The sequence below is a fragment of the Mycetomoellerius zeteki genome, unplaced genomic scaffold (assembly GCF_001594055.1).
Source record: "Mycetomoellerius zeteki isolate Tzet28-1 unplaced genomic scaffold, Tzet1.0 scaffold106, whole genome shotgun sequence".
Lineage (NCBI taxonomy): Eukaryota > Metazoa > Arthropoda > Insecta > Hymenoptera > Formicidae > Mycetomoellerius > Mycetomoellerius zeteki.
The window spans coordinates 4,696,810-4,716,381 of record NW_017255975.1 but is presented as its reverse complement, the minus strand read 5'-3'; the positions used below and the strand labels follow the sequence as shown (position 1 = coordinate 4,716,381).

Here is a 19,572-nt window from a genome sequence, read left to right as displayed (position 1 = left end):
ATAAGCGCTATAAGTATGCCTTTTTCATGCTCTGTGACTTAATGCGCATGCGTTTAGTCACTATTCCGTACAATAGATGCACGAAATTTAAAATCAAATTAAAAAATGAAAATAAAAATTACTACAAATAATAATAAGATTTGAAAATGTTTCTTAACTTTTTACTGTATGATTACTGCAACATTGATTATCAGTTATTGCAATAAACATTTATGTAAAAACTTTTAATTTGTATTAAAAGTGTAGAATCAAGGGACATATAACAAAATATTACAATAGTTTACAAAAAAATGTTTCTTTTTAACTACTTGGAATCAAAGTATCTGTTATAGATTTTTATATATCTTCTTTGATATTATTATATCTCTGTAGATCTAATATTTATTACATTTAGTTTCATATAAGTTTGTATAAAGTTAAATATTCATATATATCAATATATTCTCGTAGATCTACAATATGCTTTCTTTATATTCAATATAACATTTTATTTATATCGCAGATTATCTATTTAAATCTTAATGGATATAACATCAATCATGTGAGGCAAAGCTAAATTTCTGAAGATTATATCTAAAAACTAAATCTCATCAGAAACAATTTAATCTTATTTGATATAATTTGATCCACACACATATAATGAAATTTTCTTCATTTTTTCCCGAGTTGGAAAAATAATTTAGCGCGAAATTGCGAAAAGACCTCGATCGATATCGAATGTACAAAACGGCGTTTGTCGATCGAGAAGTTGTAACGCCCCGGTATGTAATAAATTAGAATTTTACTAGATAGGCGGCAATACTGCAATAGCTGACGCATAATTATAATCTGAAGACTATAGAACTTTAAGTAATATGTATATTTTTATATTTATAAATATTTAAATAATCTACAGATTATAATTTATATTACATTTTCTAAAGCAATTTAGTACGTCATTTAGCACTGCGATTTAGCACGGACATGCACCACATGGATTTTCGACAGCGTGTTTTTATCGCCAATACGTAGCCATGTAGTTCCCAAATTGAAAATAGATGTACTGGCGCTAGTGTACATGCGATTTGGTTCATATAACATCGGGAATGTCGGGATAGCTCTTCTCAAGTTTTTCTCTAATCTTGGGAGCTTTCCAACAAGAGATACGTAGGCTGCGTTCCACTTAACGCTCACAACGCTCGTGGAATCATTTCATCCTTGTCGTTTATCAAATGTTAAATAAGGACAAACGATGCTCGCGAGCGTTGCAAGCGTTAAGTGGAACCGAGAAGACTAGAACTAAGGAGGATCAACTCGTGCCAATAGCGGTAGTGGGGGTGAGGCAAAAAGTGGCGACGGATAACTTCCCCCACTCTTGCGCTTCATTAGTCCTCTCTGTCGCTCTATATAGTCGTCTCTCTGTCGTTCTATAATCGTCACTTTGTCGCTCTTATATCGAACTTTCACACATGCGCAGTGCCGCTACACATCGTGTGAATAGCTGCGGACGTTTTTTGACTCACCCCCACCACGCGAGTTGATCCTCCTTAGTTCTAGTCTTCTTGAGTGGAACGCAGCCAGAGTGACACGGTGGCTGTGTTCCAAAATTCACTGACAGTGCTGGAAATATATAGTATATGTGACGTAAACTGTAGATTTTCAGCGTTGGCAGTGAATTTTGGAACACAGCCGGTATGCACGGTGAATCCTTAAGCGGGGAGCACAGACTTTTGCATAATGCATAACATGTAATGCATAAGAAATTCAATCAATCAGAATTCTTTATTTCAAGGAAAGGAAGGAAACGGAGGGCTTTGATTGGTACATTTTCTTATGCATTACGTGTTATGCGTTATGCAAGAGTCTGTGCTCCCCGCTTTATTGTTCTCCAATGTTAAACAAGGATGAGATGATCGCTGTGTCGCATAGTGTCGCTTGTTGGAAAGCTCCCCTTAATATTAACCTTAACTAATCTGAGTTTCGCGTTAGATTGTTAGATAGTGTATGTACATACAGTTGTACACTGTGCCTGTACTCCAATTTGTTCCACTGAATTTGTATTCTTCCAAATCTTCTGTTAATTCTGTTTTTGTGTATGATGTTTACCATTTCGGGCAACATTTCTTCGTTAAAAGATATCATTTCTTGATTGATATTGGTGGCGAATCGTTTTATCATTTGAATAATATAAATTAATGTTTTGCAATAAAATATTTGTTGTAAGTATATTTACGAATCTAAAGAGATCAGCATGTGGAGTAATTTATTTCCCCACTTTTTTTTTATTTACTTTATAATTTATAAAACGTTTAAATAAGTCACCAAACGATTCTTATGCTTATTATGACATAATGTCTAATATTAAATAAAAAGAATCATACAAGATTGTAATGTTTCTATTTTATGGTTTCTATTTTATTTAGTTTATTGAGGTTTAAAAGAATTAAAATGTCATGTGACATCGTTAATTAGCGAAATATTGTTTATTAATATATGTATACATATATTATGTAAATATATAATATATATCCCTTACTTCAAAAGTGACATATAACTGACAAACGTGATTTTTTTAGTTATTACCATGAAGAATTACGTAAATATTGCTTTATCTCCATCAGTTATCAAAAGTGAACTTCATAAAAAAGTCAAAACGTTGAAGGGATAATTCAAAAATTTAAAGACGATTTTTTTTAGGGTTGTGAATAATAAAAATGACATTTGATTATGTTAAGAATATACATATTCCTTTTGCCGATATTATTTGATCAGGCAATAACTTTCTGTCAAGTTGAAAAATAATTTTCCTCTTTTCTGAAAAGTTTAACTTTTTTAATTGTGTCACTTTTGAAGTAAGGAAAGTATATCCAGATAGCAAAGCGTGTCTCAGCAAAATCTCGCAAATCTGTGATTGTTTATGATGCTGACAACTTGCCATAGATTCGTCTTCAACGATTTCGAATATACCGACATTGTAGTAACATGCAGACAACAATGTGTATTGCCAGCAGTTTAACAGCAAGATAGCTACATCAATGTTATCTTGCGTTGTCGGCAATATGACAGCATTGTATAGTGCTGCATATTATTATGGCAACATGATGGCAATAGTACGAATTTTGATGATGACGATTTTAAAGTTGTCGGCAAGTTGCTGGCAAGTTGCTACTCAATGTTATCATATCGTGAAGGCATCAAGTTGTCAACAAATCAGGACCGAGTTGCTGCAATTCTGGTAGCAACACTTAGCAATGCATACTTAGCAAGCAATATGCCAGCAACAAGACAAACACGTTGCTATCTGGGTATGTTTACATATTATATACATATAGGTATTGATAAACAATATTTCGATAATTAAATGATGTTACATAATATTTTATTATTTTAATTGTTTGAAATCCTGCATAAACTTATCATATGAAACATAAAATAAGATGTTATAATCTTGTACAATTCTTTTTATTAATATTACGTGACATATTTGTAAATATATAAATTAATAACAATAGATTAATAATTCCTGTTACACACTTTATACATATCTTATACATATCGTTTTCATTAGAAAAATGGATAATATCTTTGGGAAGGAAGATTCTGGGGATGAAAAAGAGAGTGAGCATAAAGTTGTGGAAGAGCATGAAGATAACAAAACTAGTCTTACTCAAAATTCAGGGTCCAAAGATGAAGCTATGGAGATTGATAATACACAAGTTAAGGTATAAATACTGTCAAAAAGTTAACTCTTGTCTTTTAAATAAATTATTTGTATTATCTGTATTATATAGGCAGAATCGGATGCAATGAGTTCTCAATCACAATCAGATGTTGAAGAGATTGAAAACACAGGATCTAATTCTACCTGCCCAGTGACAGAGAATCAAGTAGAGACTGTGAAGCAAGAACTTGATATGAAGGTAGAAGAACAAACTGCTGAAGATATATTTAGTAATGACATTATGATACCTCGTGCTAATCCAATCAGTACAAAAGAAAGGCGGGAAAGTAAGGAGAAGAGCAAAAAGGAGATAGAAGAGGAGGAGAGAGAAAAAATGCAGTATGTATCTGATGTTTAATGATCACGACACAAAAAGGGTAGTTTGAAAAAAATCGCCATAAGTCAAAAGAATGATTCTTTAAAGATTATGAAACAAAAATGAGAAAAATGTCACTTGATTATGTTAGGAATACATTCTCTTTACCAATATTGATTAATTAATAATTTTTGGTCAAATTGAAAAATACATTTCCTCTCTTTTCTGAGAAACTTAATTTTTTTAATTATGTCACTTCTGAAGTAAGGAGATGATATTATTATTGGATATTTAAAATGTTTAAATGCATGTGTGTGTGCTTTTACATTTAATTTTGCTATGTATAGCAGTTTTTATTATGCATTATTCTAGTGTAATGCAAGTAATCAAATTCGCTATAACTTATAAGTTTATACACACATTATCTTGAGAATATAAAAATATGATAATATTAAAAAAATTTTTAGGGTACTAGTATCTAACTTTACTGAAGATCAACTGGATAGATACGAAATGTACAGACGATCCGCATTTCCAAAAGCAGCTATAAAGAGGGTACTGTATCTTAGTTTTAATCATTACATGCAAAAAATGAAATTCTATTTTTAAGAAAGTATTTTATTAAATATTTCAGATCATGCAAACTATAACAGGTTGTTCGGTATCTCAAAACGTTGTTATAGCTATGTCAGGAATTGCTAAGGTATTTGTTGGTGAAATTGTTGAAGAAGGTAGGAGTTATTTTTTTGTAAATATTATTAGAATAGAATATTAGAATTTTTACTCTAGATTATTGCGTTTGTTGTACAGCTTTAGATGTTATGGAGGCGCAAAATGAAACTGGCCCATTACAACCAAAGCATTTGAGAGAGGCTGTCCGCAGATTGAGGTTACAGGGTCAAATACCGAATGGTCGGACACACAAAGCTTTCTTCAGATTATAATTAGTTCGATATTTGTAACATATTAGTCTATTGTTTCTCTTGCAGAAGTCTACCGACGTTAGAACGTAATCTAAATATAAATTATATAATTCGCCCAAATTAAAGTTGGGCTTTTTAAATTATTCTAACTACCTTTATAATTTAAAGCATTATCTATTTCGATTAGAGTTAGTTAAAATTTATTAATATATGATAAATGTACATTTTACTAATATTTCATATTTTTCATCTTCAAATAGATTAAACTTAACCTAGTTATACATATATTTTTATATCGCAAAAAAGAATGATCTCAAAAACACAAGTTTCTTAACCTACGTATTTTGTGGCTCTCAAATTTCGAATTAAATTATCAAAAATATATTTAGAATAAAAGTTGTTTGTCTTGAAATTCTGGACCAAAAAGATCTGCTAAACATTTTTTTTCTGTATTTGTTTTCGAGGAATTCCGCAAAAATTTTTCTGAAGGTAGTTTTACTCCTTTAAAAAATTAAACAAACAGAGATATAGAGGAGTCAAAAAATTATTCTGATTAATTATAATAAAAATCTCACTATTATCAAGAGTACGTGATAACTTTCTTTTTATGTCTATAGTATTTGAACAATGTTGAAAATATTAGGAATTTGACCATTTTGACTTTCTGTATCTCCAAAACTACTCCTATGCTCAATTTAATCTTTTTCTATTGAGATTAATGTCCCATTCCAGATAGCCAAGTCTGTAAAGATTGATTTTGAACATAGTATGCTACCAATTATGTGAGCAGATTCTGTCGACAGAACGGAAATAGAATGTGCCTATAGTTGATGTCAGTCTTTTGACATTTCTAATAAAATCTGCTGCTAGTCTGCCGACATTTTGCTTACTGGGATCATATAGCGTTGTTTAGAATACAGTTCAATTCGAAAATTGAGGGTCACAAAATGGGCTAAATTTTGGGAGCACTTTTATTATACATAATGATTATAAATTTTAGATTGTGAATCATCATTAGCACATAGAGTAGACTAATAGAAACATATAGTAATACATCTTATATGATAGGAAAGTTTGATGATAAGATTTAGTTATACTTTGATACACAGTCAAGATACTTATTAAATCATTATGTATAATCTTCTAGCGCATTTTTAAATAGAAATTAATGTAATGTTTTATACTAATTGCTGCCATTGAATTTGTTTATTGCCTAATTATTAATATATCGTTTTACGTAAACCTTTAAAGTTGAATTATCAAATCTCTAAATATAAATAAATTGTAGGAATATAATTATATATAAAAATATGAATACATTGTTTTTTTTAAATAGCGACAAATTGTATATAATTACGAAACATTCACAATTAAGGGATATTTTAAAATAAAAGGAAAAGAAAAAGAAAATATAGTATATTAGAAATATAACAAACTACATAGTAGTTATTTTATAACACATATAATATATATGTTATAATCTACAGTTCTCATTATGTTTACAGGAATAGTTCTTTGTTCCTTCTGGTTTTTATTTTATTATTCAACTCTGAAAAACGGAAAATATATTTCCTAATTGATAAAAAGGACAGATAAGAATATTTAACTATCCAAGTAGCACAGCAGCGCTTGCATAAAAAAACGATTATATGCGCTTTTTTAGCGCTTTGTAAGCGCTGTGTGCTATTTGGGTATTCTCTCTCGCGTTTCAGATACGGCGTCCAAACATAGCCTAAGCCATAAACATAACATATTATACTGCATTAGAACGCTTTCAGTGGTTCTATTTGTGTTTTGCATATAATGAACGATAAAGTCAAAAGTATTAACTGTGAATTTAGACACATTTTCTATCGATATTTATACATGTCCATAACCGCGCAATGAAAACCGAAAATATGATATGCAAATGTTACTTAAACTAATTTTGACGTACAATATTTACTTCGGATGCGTAATTTATGAAATATTAAATTTTCCGAAATCTTGCACTGCCAGAGCATTTGCTAACGTATCGAATTATGAGTATAATATTAAATCGATTACAGATTCGAATGATGAAACCAAAAGGTACAGTAATGCTGTTATTGAAACGTTATTCAAAGAATATTACCTATATTGTTACTTGTTACACATACATTACAAAACATTTATTATAATACAAATCTGTTAATCTCTTTATTTCTTCATGAATATAAGGATGCCAACATCATTACATACCGCGGCGAGGAATATATTTTTTCATTATTCTTATAATAGATGTTAAGAAAGATAAACGTTTTTATTTCTATATGCATACTTGTTGACTCGTTTATTCAATAGTTTGACGTATTTCAGCAATGAAAGACGTTTTTATTCAGACATTTATTCGCAATTGTGTCACCATTCCATTCAGCGATTCACAACGGACAAACCCAAGGTATGTAAAATAAGAAGCAAAAACTTATACACGTGTTTCAACTTTGAGAGTCCCGTATTGTGTTTATTAAATAAATATTTTATATTTATTGCACGTATTACATAGACATTGATAGATAAGACAAAACACTGACCTCATTATTGCAGCGTTATTTGAAAAATACAAAGAGAAATTTCCGTCTGTACTTTCAAACGAGCGCTGATATAATCTATCGGCGAAAGTTGCTTGGTTATGAGCGAGACTTTTTCAGAATTCACCCTATGAGATATAACAGATCTAAAAGGATACCTCATGAAATTACCCAAATGAAAGTATCAGGTTTAACGAAGAAGAAACATGACGTCATTGCAAAAGATACCTATTCGAATGATGAAAATATAGGTGATAAGATAAGGAAAATAATTTTGTATAAAAACCATTGAACAGAAAAAATTTATCTCTATAAAATTGAATAATTTTTGAAATTAGAGATTTTTTAAATATTCACTTGTACAATAATATAATGATTGGACTAGAAATATGATTTGTCATGATACATTTACTTTTTTGTTAATGTCTTTTACAATATCCTTTCTAATAATAAAATAGCAAAAAAGATATTGTAATTTAAGAGATATCAGTAAAAAATTAGATATGCTATGTCAAATTATATTTCTATTGCAATAAATGTATTACTGTACACGCGAATATTTTAAAATTAATTCTTCGAATGGACTGTTCAATTTTAGAGACAATTTTTTTCTGCAGTTATGTAACAAATGTATAACAAAATAATGAAAATGAACGACTATTTAATTAATTTATTAACCACCTTTTGTAGTGGGAAAATTATGATAATTGCAAATAAGAAAATGAAAAAAATGTTAAACTGCAGAATAAAATTGTCTCTCTAAAATTGAACAGTCCATTCGAAGAACTAATTTTAAAATATTCGCGTGTATAAATGTTTAAAAAATGCATTTTATAAATATAAAGTAATGAGGAAGAACTAGATGTTAATTATGTAACATAGAGAAATAGAAAGTGTTATATGTATGCATTGTAAAATAAATTCTCGGTTTCGCACATTTCATAATTTTATAAAATTTGCATAACAAATTTCCCTTAGCTATTGTTTTAAGCAGTGTTTAAATGAAATTGAAGTGAATGAGTTGGAAGTGTGAAATTCTGTTTTTTCTTTGCCTCTCACTGCAGATTGGGCGGCCTGGGACAATTGGAGTATTTGGAGTGCGTGCAGTGTATCTTGCGGGCAAGGACGACAGGTTCGTTGGCGTCATTGTTTGTCCACAGATTGCACTAAAGGTCTCAAGAAGGCGCAGTTGAAAAGCTGCCATCTGAAAGATTGCGGGACCAAAGGCTTCCTCGGCTGGCTCGGAATAAAATCATGATTCGTTTCCGACTTGCAAAAGCAATCGACAAAGTCTTCTTGACATCATTATGTGGAAAGTACTAAGCGATCTCGAGAACGCACAAACAAAAAAATCCTTGCTTTGTAAACTATTACGGAGAGAGTTTATTTCCGGATATTACTCTTTTCCGGAATAAAATTGTTCTGATCTAACAACAAGAAGAATACAAGAATGCAAGCTCGATTGAGCTATGGATCATATTCCTTAATATTTTTATAAGATTGCACTGTGACGACAAAAATTTGAATTTGAAAAATAGATTTAAAGATGAAATATGTATATTAGTACAATTTACCTATGTAATATATACGAACTACGTTCTAAAAATGTGTGCAATACATTTTGATAATATTAAATTGAGTTTTAAATTATGGCTCACAGAAATATTTCTTTTCATGGCTATTTTATAGCAATAGTATATATAATATTGATTGTTATTTGTTCAAAACTTTATATTCAATGTGAATTTAATAGTTTCACGTAAGTTTTAATCATCGATGTTTTAACTGGAAATAATCAATCAAATTTGGGCAGAAATGCATTTTTTTGTAAGTGCAATATTGCGCATAATAATGATAGAGGATACTGGAACAGCCAATTAAATTTGGGTCTAAATTTACTCTTCTATTCTACTGCGCATCCATGAGAATGTTACACCCATGATATAAATACATGTATTTATATCATGGTTACACCCGTCTTTATAGGCCTATTCTTTTTGGCTGAACTTTTACACCAGTTCATCTTTCTTCCTTTTCTCTCCAGGAGGAGAGAAGAGGAAGAAAGATGAACTGGTGCAAAAGTTCAACCAAAAAGAACAGGCCTTATATTACATCATGGTTTTAATGATATAGAACAAACTTCATTGCGACAATTCCGTATGCCGTATCGTCATCAGCGAAGCAGACGAGGCCGAATAAGAAAAGAAGAAGAAAATAATTCCGTTACATTCCATAAGCATAAATCAATGTATAAAATATATTAATGGATAGAAATAGATTGATCCTTGCTTATTTTGCCATGTTCCTATTTTTTATGGGTAAATATGCTGTTGAAGAATATTTATATTTTGACAGTGTATTACTCTTCTATATGCGAAATAACTTTTTAATTTTAGCCTTCAAAGAAGTCACTCCGGAAATTGACAAAACGTCGTCAAATATTGCACCTAATATCGTTGAAAGTAATATTGACACATCCAAAATAAAATCAGATAGACTCCAACGTAAAATTTATAATATGTTTCGCGATATTGACGATGATCGCGAAGAGGATGACAACATCCGGCCATTAATAAAACGAGGTAAACGTGATTGCATGTAAAATCAACTATTTACAATTAAAAGATATAAATATAATAAGTTTAATATAATTAAGAATTTGAAATTTCAAGGAAGATTTATTGCTGAAACATGTATATTATTATTTGTTTTAATTAAAATTTTTTTACTACAAAAAGAAAAAAGTGTTATAAAAATGTCTATTAAATCGTCATCATTTTTTATAGTTTTTAGCAAAGAATTCGATAGTGTTAGTTAAAATTACAATACGATAGAACACATAATTTAAATTCATTCGAAGAAACGCTTCGCGTCATAATTCCAAATAGCACATGACATTAATAGAACGTATATGAACGTTCTAAGAATATTGGTACATTCTTAAAATGTTCTATGAACAGCTTTAGAAGTTTAGTGCTGTATAGGATTATTCGTGAGACAAATATCTTGTTTTAATATTAAAAATATAGAAGAGCTTATTAATATATTAATAACAAAAATATATTAGACGCAACGAAGTTTTCAAGCACTTGCACGAACATGTTCGAGTTGACTTCCCCCATTGAGCGGACAGCAAAAACAGGTCTTTTCATTACGTCTTTTTTTTTGGATAATCCACAGAATTTTTAGCAAAGCGTTTATTGCAACATCAATAATTCATTCGATCAACATTTTTTTATCGGCATTTTATCTCGGAGTTGTATCAATAATTAGCGCACTTGTGAAATATTGCACAACTATATGAAACTATGCAATTCTATTTCTTTTTGTGTGATTACAGAGTAAGTATACAGGGTGTATCTTAAATAATGCCCACTAATCATAAAAACTGAGTCAAAAAGTATTCTATCATTTTGCAATTTTCCGATTTTCGCAATAGTTGACGAGACATTAATTTCTAAAGATTGTCGAATAAAATCGATGTATAAGATAATTTTAAGATATCTTTCAGTGTTCTTGGTGAAATATTTTGAAGATGTTTCTTAAAGAACTTTGAAAGATATCTTAAATATCTTTATACATTGATTTTAGATATTTTGCTTATTGGGTAACTAAAAAAAAAATTGCAAAATGGTAGAGGACTTTTCAGTTTTTTATTAGGAATAGCATTATAACAATAATAACCAATTCAAGGCTAATAAGAATCAACGTGGGAGGGGATGCGCAATATTTTGGAATAGCACTATATGATTAGTAGGCATTATTTAAGATGCATCCTGTATATAGACGTGGATTTTTTTCTCTAAATAAAGCATGAGGGTCAATAAATAAATAAAAAAAAGTAGGTGTGAATCGTGTGCAATCGCAGGTCGCACACTGGTCGGTGATCATGGCTTTCTCCGAGACCGGTTCAAGATTTACCTTCCCGCAATACCGATCATTGAAACATACATGAACAACATTTGGGCAGTGTGTGCAGGATGGAAATTTCCACAAGTTGCATGGCTGGAATATCTTTTCTTTCTTGCAACATTCACCACTGTTTGAAATTCTTGCGATATGAACAACGAGCAACATCGCGTAATACATATATTTGTAAAAATTTATGTTGCATTAACTAACTAAATTTTTACTCCTCATTACTTAATTCGACTGAAGAACTCAAACTGAAGAACAACTAAAACTTATAACAATAACGTAAAATTTAGGTAATGGATAGAAATTTCCATCGGCTGTTCGGCTATTTTTTTTCAAAATCCCCAATCAACGCAATTACGTTCAAAATGCATTTAGTAAACGTTAAGAAATCCTATAATAAATATAACAAAAAATAAACATTTAAAATTTGATACGTTTTTAAAACTATTTAATAAATAAATGTACACGCGTCTATAACTATTAAATGTTTTTTTTACTAGTTTAAAATACTTTTTTAGACGAGACATTTCGACGAATAATAAACGTGTATTTAATGTCATATAATAAAAAACGTCTATTTAACGTTTTTAAATAAATAAAAAGCGTTTCAGGTAAATGTTTTTTAAACGTAAATTGTTTGCTAGGGTCAGGAATGCTCGCATTATCTAATGTCTCCTGTAAAATTAATCGAGAATTCTTTAGCAATATTTCAATTAATAATTTGTCATTTTTATTGACGTAATAATTATAACTTATATTAAAGGAAATAGAGTAATTAATCTTAATTTCTAATATTATTAGAAACTAACTTAATCCAAGTTGTGTATATAAGTGTGCATGTAAAGTACGAATAAAAAATAATATAAATGTATACAAGTAACAAAGTTAAGCAATGGATGGAAGTTTCCATAGAATCGTTTACTTGAAATACTTTTTATAATTTTTAACTACGCATTTCCTTTCCTTCAAAAGAAACCATGAGTGAAAGTTATCAAGCATATTTGAGCTATAATTGAAATGTTTCTTTTTAAATATATTTCTTACTGTAAACTTCTAAAATTAATTTAGATCTTAATTGCATTTTATAAAATTTATTTTTCCTTCATATAATTACAATTTATGTAATTATACCGATATACTAAAAGACATAGTATTTTGTCATTCTTGATCTTGATTTTCTACATTCATTAGAATTTAATTTTTATTCAAGTGGAATAACTGGTATAATATTATTTCAGAAAAAAACAACAGAGAACCAAAAATATGGGACCAATGGGGTAATTGGTCAACATGCAGTGTCACTTGTGGAATAGGAAAGATCATGAGATGGAGACATTGCATAGGCGGACGTTGCTCCTTGGGGGAAAAGAAAGCTCAGTTGAAAACTTGTACTTCCGCAGCATGTTAGAATATTTTTCATGCACAATGTAATTAAAAATTATAGAACATTCTCTAAGTAAATGGTTCTATGGAAACTTTCTATGGCAATAGAAAATTCTCGACTTCGTCGTTTATATATCTTTCATTTTTATTTTTCATACATATTTCTTCAATAAAAACGAATGTTTTTATTTCAGAAAAATTAAATGCGAATATTTTTTTGCTTTATTTAAATATTTTTACAAGGTGCAGATTTTAAACTCAAAATTTTGGCAGATTTACAAGTGAGATAAATGATGTTTTTTGTAGTATTTTTGCAAGCTAGAAATATCTACAATTATTTATTGCCATAGGTGAATTATTGCCATTATGTTTCTAATGAAATATATATATAAAATCTTACTAATCAAGCAGTTGTTGATCGGTGTAATAATTGGTAAGAATATAACACATGAAATAAAAATCCATTATAGATTTATTTAATGTCCACACAAAATGAACTTTATTTTTTTGTATAGATATTAATTACTGATCTAACATAAATTTATAAATACTTTTCTTAATCTAATAACAGGTGCTTCATAACCCAAGCCTCTTTTTATGTACACGGTTTTTATTCTCTTTGAAAGTAGTCATCAGATTTATAAATTATGGGCGATTTATATACTGACGTTGCATTTGACGCAACTGGTTCCTGAGTTTTCTTCTGAAAAATTCAATTCAAGTTGCTTAAGAAATCATTACATACATGATAATCATATAAAGAGTGCATAATTTAATTATTTAATAGTTTAATATATATGCTAAAAATGTGTATCCTTTGACTATGTTGTACTCACAAAAAATGATAGAGGATTCAATATCCCGAATAATCTATCTGATACACCTAGATCAGCCTCTGCTTTGTCTACAGCAGCTTCTAACGTACTTAAATTCATGTTTGCCATTGCGACAATGTGCTCCAGTGCATCTACCCTATTGCGAAGAGTTGCCATACCATCCTTCATTTGTTGTAACTTTGGAAGATGTTGCTGCATACACTCAGCACTGCTATTCTCCACCTTTGAGAGACAGAAATGTTTAATGTTTCAGTATCAATACTGAATCATTTGTATTCTATTTAGATTCATATCTGACCATTGCAACAATCGATTGGAATTCCTCCAGTCGTATCAATGTATCCTCTATGACATCGCGAACGTTTTTCACCTAAAACCAGCACGAGTTATTTAATAATTTCTTAAATAGCAGGATACCAATAATAGACAAAATACAAATAGCACACTCGCCTGATTACTCCAGTCCACTTTTGCATAATTCGCATAGTCTTTAACCAATTCCTCTGCTAACTCCGTCGTTTGGGAAGATGACATCTTTTTCTAATACTATGTAATTAAACAAATAGATATATATGTCTACTATTATAGGTTAGAAAATAAAGAATACATGTAGAATGTCTTGTCAGCGCGTTGAAAAATGATTAATGTAGTCCGGTAACTTTCACATATCACTTCACATAAATAAAACGTTCAAATTGTTCGAGAATCATTAATTTAGGAACTCGTATTTTCTTTTTCTATCGGAACTCGGAAATACAGGTGTCAAACGCCAACGATACTACGCGCTGTGAAAACGCCGAAGACGGAAGACTCATCAGCTTTGTCGCGTGTCGCGACATCTTCAATTTAATTAGACGAAAATTGAGATTTTTGTTAAAATGCAATTAAATTTAATTAAATTAGAAAACCGACAAGTGTAGCAAAACTGTTATAAACAATTATATTACATTTATTATTTAATTAAGAGATAAGATTTGTTATATCTAAGTTTTCAGCGTAATTCAATTTAATATCAATAAATGAAAGAAGGGCAACGAGCCAATTATAAATGGCTTATAATTGGCTCGTTGCCCTTCTTTTGTTTATTGATTTATTCTAATTGAGCCATATTAACAATTATTTCAATTTAATATATCTTATACCCCTATAACTTTTTCTGCAACTGACAAAGGTTAACAACAGATTATGGCCGCAAATAAAAAATATACTTTGTTATTGCTGGTACTGTCAGCACATTTCTACCAAATATGCGACAACCTTGTTAACCAATTTTGCTATTACAAAAGTATCAGCGTTTTTCACGAAAGAATGCAACATTATCTGTTCGTCAAAATATATTTGGCATCATTTTGTTGGCGCATTAGACAACAGATTTAATCTGCATTTGGCATCAACCTGTCATCACATTGTTATTATCAAATTTGTTCTGGTGTTGGTTTCAATTTGACTTCAAGATATGTTCTTCAAATATGGTTTACATTGGAAATCCTATTGCGGATACAGTAGGCTCTAGTTTTGATATATTATTCCGCTAGAATTTATTGCCAATTTTATATCATCTTGCGTACAAACCCGGCAAAAGTTTTTTATGCATGAATATATATAAATATGTATAAACATACATAAACATATATAAATATTCATAAACATATAATTATGAATGAGATATTATGTCCATACATGTTTATACATCCTTCTTTAGTTTGTAAAATTATTTTTTAGTGTACTAAAAATAATAATAATAATAATAAGAAAACATAAAAAATAATTAAAAGGAAAATTTTCACATTGTTTGTTTAAGAAAAAATTAAATTTGGAAAAATGTAAAAGAATTGCTCATATATAGTTGCATGTAAAATTATACTATCCAGCAAACACAAAGTTACATGTAACGTATCTGTTAGTTGTAATTTCCCACTCAACAATGTAACTGTAATATAACACACGTGTTATATTACAATTATATTGTTGAGTGGGAAATTACAACTAACATGTACGTATTGTTGAGTGGGAAATTACAACTAACATTACAGTTACATTGTTGAGTGGGAAATTACAACTAACAGGTACGTTACATGTAACTTTGTGTTTGCTGGGTATAGTTATGTATGAGCAAATTTTTTTACATTTTTCCAAACTTGATTTTTCCTAATATAATTATTTATGATTATGAATATTTATGCATGCATGTATGTTTATACATATTTATACATATTAATGTATAAAAATTTTTTTACCCGGAAGTTTGCTAAGTCAGGTTATAATTATATTTCATAAGGAATGATGCAATATTCCTTATGAAAACAAATAAAGAAAGAATACGTCATAATTGTACATTTATTTTCTTATATTCATTAACAAAATATTAAAATTAATATATATTGTACAAATATATCAATACAATTATAAATCAAGCAATACTAGATACAAATTTATTATAACTTGGATATCGGTTTGATTGAAATGATCATGAATTTTTTTTCGAGTATTCTTTTAGTTATTGTTATGTCGTCATGTATGTTCTGAAATGTGATATATACTAATCAATAAAATTTATTTTAACAATAAGACTGGATTAATTATAGCTTTCAGTTTTAACTTGTTACCAAATGCTGACCATATATGTAATTCTACATTCCCTCGTTATACTAGTAGAACTAGTGTGTATGATCATGATATAAATGTTATCAATGATAAACAAATAAAGATCTAGATAAATCTTACGAACGTATTTATAGTATATGTATATACACTACAAAACAAGAATATTTTTTACTTTAATCATGTCTGCTCATTAAAATCGATGTAAACAGTAATAATACTGTCTTTTTTTTTACTTATAATTTACTTAATAATTTACATAATAAGTGATTGTCTTTGTGTTAGTGAATGAAAATCTTCGTTGTTTCCCGTTCTGCGTAAAATTCAATGTAATGCATATAATAATTTTGTCTAATATTATGTATTTCTTTCATATGTTTTTATATATATTCTTTTATATATACAACACATGAAATAATATAACATATCATTTAGCTTATAATTAAAAAATTAAATAAATAATATAATTTTAAAATTAAACTATATATAATAATAAGATTGAAAGACCGCTAATGTTAAACATAATGCTTTAACTTAAGAAACTCCATAACGGTCAGAACGTTAAGATGTTGAACTATTGTAAATTCATTTAAATGAATTAATTTCAGAAATTATAATTGCGTGCCGATATGGTTGTCGGACTTTTCTATATATATACTATATATATACGATAAAAAAATATTTATTTTATAATTATATAATTTATAATCTATTTGTTCTCAAAAACTAACTAGATTCAAAAGAATATAGAAAATTATCTCTTGATTAGGATATCATCAAGGATCAAGAGTTCATCTTTTTCTTTACTTCTCCGACGATGTTTTGCAACATCCGATATGCGCACAAATACTACTCTGCATACAATTAAGTCTGTTTTATTCATTACAATTATAATAATATTATAAATCTGATAAGTTTTTATGTTCCTTGACTTTAGCTACATGACTTTATAAAGATAATATCGTGTTATGTTTAATTTAGTAGTTTTTTTCAGTAGATATAGTAACCTAAGAATATTAAATAAGAATTAATTAGTAGACAAATAATGGCATCCCAGACAACACAGAATATTTATGATTAGGGCAACCAAAATATGTATAGAGCATGTTTTTTTTATTTGACTAATAAAGAAATAAACTAAATACAAATTTATGTTGCCTTCCGACGCATGTATTCGATTAGGGTGCTTTTTATTTGTTGTCTAGCATGTAGATGTAAAAAAGCTCTGTGCAAAAGAAGAAATGGACCAAACCATTTTGAAAAAAATCGCTCCAAGAATGTTCCAAACTTCAACCAGTTATTTGTTTCATAAGAAATTATGCATTTTGAGCTTTATATGTTACAGCATATTTTTCATATTTCATATATAAGAACATATTTTTACATATTTTACACATAAAAGCATATTTTTGCACATTTTGCTCATACGTGCACAATATATACATATTTTATCTATTTTATATTTCACATCGTTTTCTAATTTAAATTGATTTTATTAGTATTTTTCTGATATAATAATAAATAGGATTTCTAAGATAAGTTTTCTCAATAAAAAATATGCTACAACATATTTTATATTTTTTAAAAAGGAATTGATTAGATAAATGATTCCCACACGCCGTGATGCATTGGTGCGCAGTGATGTCAGAGAAATCACAAGGAGAAAAAGATTTTGCGCTTTTACGTTAAATCTTTTATATTTCTGTGTCATACAATACATAACATCAAAGACTCTCTCTCTCTCTCTCTCTCTCTCTCTCTCTCTCTCTCTCTCTCTAGAGTCACTATAATAAATAATATGTATTTGTTTAATTTTAATACCCCGTAAGACTAATTAAATTTTTTGAAAATGTAAACAAATTTGTAATCAAATTCATTTTACTTTGTTATTATAAATAAAAAACTTAATTAAGGGTAGTGTCTCTTTTGGTGCCAATCTCGGCATCAGTATGTGCACAACGAGACCAAACTATATATTTTTACGCGAACTAGCTATTTAACCATGTAACTATAATTATTGAACATATTTATTTTACATAATCTATTTAATTCAATAAAATACTGACAATGAGATATTATGTATTTGCTAAAAGAGACATACATTTTTAGTCAAAACATGATATGGAAAAGCTATTTAATTCTTAATAGAAATTAAACGAACATTAAATTTTTGTAGTTCAATGCAAAAGCAAGAAAAATAGATAAAACTTTTTTATTAAATTATTGTATATATACACTGAGAAAAAAAATTGTTAATTTGACTAAATGCGTTTAGTTCGTAATAATTAGTTCAAATATTTATATATTTAGATTAACAAAATTTTGTAATTTAAAACACATTATTTGTTTGAATTAACAAATATTTGCTTAACAGTCCGTGACTACTATATTTAGTTGAATCAACTAATATTTTTTTGAAACAGCACCTTTTTTTTCTCAGTGTAGCTTTTAAAATTATTATTATTATTATAAAAACTTAATATGTATTATTTAAATTTTGATAGATATTATAGCATATCACTTTGATAGATTTATTATTATAATGTATATATAAAATTAGCTTTTTTTTAAATAATATTATTATTATATTTTATATATTAATAGAGGAAAGCCCCCTATTATATATATTATGAGATAGGCGCCTAATATGAGATAGCGGCGTTTCTGCTAAACTAATAAACTATCTATTGGTTCCACTATGAATTTATTGCTCTTAGATTGAAAACTATTTAGTGGAAAATTCATTATTATATCATGCCTGTAGTCGTTATAAAAAAAGATTTTAGAATTTGGATGTCTTTAAGTTTCATTGAGATAAGCCTTTAAACTTTGTTTATTATTTAATAAGTCAATATTTGGCAATAAATTTTTCATGTAGTGATAGAGTAAGATCGTACACACACACTAATAGAAAAATATAGGATATATTGAATTGTTTAATTACAGTTACATTTGATGACCGTAAAGCATGGAAATCGTAATATGAGATATCCAGAGTATTTCGAATTTGAAATAACCTATGCTCCTATGTCATAGTGAAAATTATTGCTAAAGTATAAATGTTATTGTACAATAATAAAAAGAACAACCAGAATGAACAGCGAGTGCCTGTTTCTGCGATGCTTGATTCTAACTACCTGAAGACGAGTCCTTGCATCGCATGCTCATTTTGCGCGCACACTAGCTGTGTTTGTTTGTATTTCAGAAACATTAAATAAAGTTTTTTAATTGCAATATTGATGTACTTTGCGTTTTATTATCGATTTCTCGGGGCATCTCATATTAGGAGCACAATTTTTTGACTTTGCGATTTGCTCACTTTTTACATTTCTTTAATTTAAAAAAA

At 28.8% G+C, this 19,572-nt stretch overlaps 4 protein-coding genes across 5 annotated transcripts; 3 read left to right on the top strand and 1 right to left on the bottom strand.

The window, feature by feature from the left end:
* The first annotated feature begins 2,183 nt into the window (after positions 1-2,183).
* Taf11 (TATA-box binding protein associated factor 11) lies at positions 2,184-5,049 on the top strand. Its single transcript, XM_018448745.1, has 6 exons — positions 2,184-2,198; positions 3,548-3,701; positions 3,771-4,039; positions 4,484-4,571; positions 4,651-4,747; positions 4,827-5,049. Exons 2-6 carry the CDS (start codon positions 3,552-3,554, stop codon positions 4,958-4,960), a joined length of 738 nt encoding a protein of 245 aa, XP_018304247.1. The 5' UTR covers positions 2,184-2,198; positions 3,548-3,551; the 3' UTR covers positions 4,961-5,049.
* Positions 5,050-6,738: 1,689 nt separating this feature from the next.
* Positions 6,739-8,981, top strand: LOC108723253 (uncharacterized). Of its 2 annotated transcripts, none has more exons than XM_018448826.1 (4): positions 6,739-7,009; positions 7,277-7,412; positions 7,505-7,739; positions 8,553-8,981. In XM_018448826.1, exons 1-4 carry the CDS (start codon positions 6,843-6,845, stop codon positions 8,744-8,746), a joined length of 732 nt encoding a protein of 243 aa, XP_018304328.1. In that variant the 5' UTR covers positions 6,739-6,842; the 3' UTR covers positions 8,747-8,981. The 2 variants fall into 2 exon arrangements, with proteins under 2 accessions (XP_018304328.1, XP_018304337.1); XM_018448835.1 differs by having other exon boundaries at positions 7,277-7,358; positions 8,553-8,980.
* An 821-nt stretch (positions 8,982-9,802) lies between these two features.
* Positions 9,803-12,814, top strand: LOC108722552 (uncharacterized). Its single transcript, XM_018447724.1, has 3 exons — positions 9,803-9,806; positions 9,885-10,070; positions 12,645-12,814. Exons 1-3 carry the CDS (start codon positions 9,803-9,805, stop codon positions 12,812-12,814), a joined length of 360 nt encoding a protein of 119 aa, XP_018303226.1.
* Positions 12,815-13,366: 552 nt separating this feature from the next.
* Blos4 (biogenesis of lysosome-related organelles complex 1 subunit 4) lies at positions 13,367-14,428 on the bottom strand. Its single transcript, XM_018451376.1, has 4 exons — positions 14,076-14,428; positions 13,924-13,995; positions 13,626-13,847; positions 13,367-13,492 (listed from the first exon to the last, which is right to left on the bottom strand). The coding sequence occupies exons 1-4, from the start codon at positions 14,157-14,159 to the stop codon at positions 13,400-13,402; spliced, it is 471 nt and encodes a 156-aa protein (XP_018306878.1). The 5' UTR covers positions 14,160-14,428; the 3' UTR covers positions 13,367-13,399.
* Positions 14,429-19,572: the final 5,144 nt, after the last annotated feature.

Excerpts from the sequence above, each read along its gene's own strand:
- Taf11 (XM_018448745.1), top strand. The coding sequence starts at position 3,552 with ATGGATAATATCTTTGGGAAGGAAGATTCTGGGGATGAAAAAGAGAGT. Across the intron at positions 3,702-3,770 it reads TTGATAATACACAAGTTAAG|GCAGAATCGGATGCAATGAG; the intron begins GTATAAATACTG and ends TGTATTATATAG. Across the intron at positions 4,040-4,483 it reads GAGGAGAGAGAAAAAATGCA|GGTACTAGTATCTAACTTTA; the intron begins GTATGTATCTGA and ends AAAAATTTTTAG.
- LOC108723253 (XM_018448826.1), top strand. The coding sequence starts at position 6,843 with ATGCAAATGTTACTTAAACTAATTTTGACGTACAATATTTACTTCGGA. Across the intron at positions 7,010-7,276 it reads TCGAATGATGAAACCAAAAG|CAATGAAAGACGTTTTTATT; the intron begins GTACAGTAATGC and ends GACGTATTTCAG. Across the intron at positions 7,740-8,552 it reads TTCGAATGATGAAAATATAG|ATTGGGCGGCCTGGGACAAT; the intron begins GTGATAAGATAA and ends CTCTCACTGCAG.
- LOC108722552 (XM_018447724.1), top strand. Across the intron at positions 10,071-12,644 it reads CCGGCCATTAATAAAACGAG|AAAAAAACAACAGAGAACCA; the intron begins GTAAACGTGATT and ends ATATTATTTCAG.
- Blos4 (XM_018451376.1), bottom strand. The coding sequence starts at position 14,159 with ATGTCATCTTCCCAAACGACGGAGTTAGCAGAGGAATTGGTTAAAGAC. Across the intron at positions 13,996-14,075 it reads AAGTGGACTGGAGTAATCAG|GTGAAAAACGTTCGCGATGT; the intron begins GCGAGTGTGCTA and ends TGCTGGTTTTAG. Across the intron at positions 13,848-13,923 it reads TCCAATCGATTGTTGCAATG|GTGGAGAATAGCAGTGCTGA; the intron begins GTCAGATATGAA and ends TGTCTCTCAAAG.